At 37.1% G+C, this 2,500-nt stretch overlaps 1 protein-coding gene across 2 annotated transcripts in view; it reads left to right on the plus strand.

Moving 5' to 3' along the window:
• LOC137632734 (uncharacterized) overlaps positions 1-1,237 on the plus strand; it is a 6,200-nt gene extending 4,963 nt beyond the window's left edge. The window contains exons 4-5 of one of the 2 annotated variants that reach the window (XM_068364809.1): positions 45-221; positions 584-1,237. In XM_068364809.1, the coding sequence (XP_068220910.1) occupies positions 45-221; positions 584-616 (210 nt within the window). In that variant the 3' untranslated portion in view covers positions 617-1,237. The remainder of the gene's footprint in view (positions 1-44; positions 222-583) is intronic. The other variant, XM_068364808.1, reaches the window with a different exon arrangement.
• The last annotated feature ends 1,263 nt before the right edge of the window (positions 1,238-2,500 follow it).

Genomic DNA, 2,500 nt, shown 5'->3' on the forward strand with positions numbered 1-2,500 from the left:
TTCTTAATTACGAAATCGACAATGTCCCTTTTCTCTCCTGAAAGATGCCAAGGGAGATTCGAGACATGTTCTTAAGTCAGGAGGAAGCAAACGCAATGCTTCACTCGAGTCGCAGACTCCGACGGGAGGGGGAGAGAAGGACGGTGAGGGACGAGTGTTGTAGCAACACTTCCTTCAGGGCATGCACCTTCGAGGAAGTTGCCGAGTATTGTGCTGAAGTGGTAAGGATGCTCAACTTCATTATGATTGGTTTCTAATTTGTTGTTATCTAAAATAAAAAAAAAAACCTTTTTTATGTAACTTGGAACTTTTTCTGTAGCTTTTCTGAGTCATTGCCTTGTTCTGCGGTGGACCATTAAAGGCTGATGAAGATGGCTTTAAATCATTAAGAGTTTCGTTAACTCATAAATTTTAAATCAGATTTTTTTTTCTATGTCAAGTCAAAACTGCGACCCATTATCCACCACCAAAGACAGTGACTCATACTTTGAACAATTGATATCTGTATATTCTATCTTTAGAGTTAAATTTTTATTTCTTATTCAATGTGATATATATTGTACTTACTATTTTTTTTTGACAGAAACCCGGAGCCCTGACCTGCGACAGACCCTAAGGCAGTTTATAAATGTTCCCTGTCTGTGGGCGTCCATTGCACACCTGCCGTTTTGGATAGCCAGTCAAATGGAAATCCCTGGAAACGTTACTTACCTGTCAATCGCATCTTCGAGATATTTTGATTGAAGTTGACATTCTGTGAAAGCTTTCTTCTTTTTCTCTGCTTTCATTAAAATAATACTCTGTTTACAAACTGACCTCTAGATAATGTTTTTAGGCTTACGTAACATCTGCATAAAGTTTCTTCAGTAGGCTGACATTCGGCTTATATTTTGTCTATTTACGCTAATATCTTTGATTTAGACCTACTCCCACCTAAAGGTTTAAATCTCTGATTCAAACCAATTCTCAAAAAAAAACTTTAACTTTGATTCAGACTTACTCTCAGCTAAAGCTTTAAATCTTTGATTTCAACTTACTCTCAACTAACACTTGATTTATCTTTGATTCAGACCTACTCTCAGCTAAAGCTTTAAATCTTTGATTTAAACCTATTTTGAGCTAAAACTTTATTTTTCTTTGATTTAGACCTCCTCTCAGCTAAAACTTTATTTCAAGCGACTCTTTCACTTGCTTCTACGAAAAAATTACCGAATTCTTATCCAATTGTATTTCATCGCTTCCATAAGATTGTCTTTTGCTTCACTACTTCGCAAAATAAATAAATTTGAGAATATGGAAAGCGAGTATTAATTTACCCCTTTGATTATAAATTCATTTCTGCATAAAGGTAACTGCATCTATGGTTGGTACAGTATTCTTATTTACTGTTTATCTCTTAATAGAATAAAACCAAAACTCATTAGTTTGTTGTAGCAACCTCACCATCCTTATGAGCTGAGGATCGGGGTTTGATGGAGCCTATAAGTCTACCTGCTGAGTCATCAGCAGCCCTTGCCTGACCCTCTCTGGTCCTAGCTTGTATGGAGAGGGGGCTTGGGCGTTGATCATTTGTACATATGGTCAGTCTCTAGGGCAGTGTCCTGCTAGCTAGGGCATTGTCACTGCCTCCTGCCCCTGTCATTCATGGGCGGCCTTTAATACCCTTAAAACATTTTTCTCTCTCAATGCATTTTTTATCTTTTTTATTTAAAGGAAAAGGGTTCTCTCTCTCTGTCTCTCTCTCTCTCTCTCTCTCTCTCTCTCTCTCTCTCTCTCTCTCTCTCTTCTCTCTCTCTCTCTCTCTCTCTCTAATTTATATACACAGCAACAACAAATGCATTCGTTTCTAGTCCTCTCAAGGACAAAAGCCTCAGACATGTCCTCAGACATGTCTGGGGTTTGGCCAGTTTCATCACCACGCTGGCCACTGCGGATTGATATTTGATAATGGTGGAGACTTTTGTCTGATCGCTCAAAGCAACCCAACCCCGACCTAATATGGGTGGCCTTGACTAGTACAGCTTTGCTGATCATGGCGATAAACGAACCCTTTCCCCCTGTTAAGGTATCCCCACTCAGAAATGGATACACAAACACACACACACAAATAAACACAAACACACACACACACACACACACACACACACATATATATATATATATATATATATATATATATATATATATATATATATAATATATATATACACACACTTAATTTTTATTTCATCTTCAGATCATACATCACTAAAAGATACGTAATATTCACAATTTTAGTCAATGAGGCATAAGAGTTGCCATAACACCCTTCAGAATATGAACATGATAACATACCTTGCAGTAATTGTTTAGAGACTATAGTTTTATGGTTTCAGTAAAGGTTTTTCCATCTCTGACAAAAAAGGCTCAAAGTTACTCTTTATTTGTTTAGAGTGATATGAAAAATGCAACGTTCAAAAATGTACAAACTGAAATGTCTTTTGTATGGGCTTACTCTTAC

This window comes from Palaemon carinicauda, chromosome 42 (assembly GCF_036898095.1).
Source record: "Palaemon carinicauda isolate YSFRI2023 chromosome 42, ASM3689809v2, whole genome shotgun sequence".
NCBI classification, from domain to species: Eukaryota; Metazoa; Arthropoda; class Malacostraca; order Decapoda; family Palaemonidae; genus Palaemon; species Palaemon carinicauda.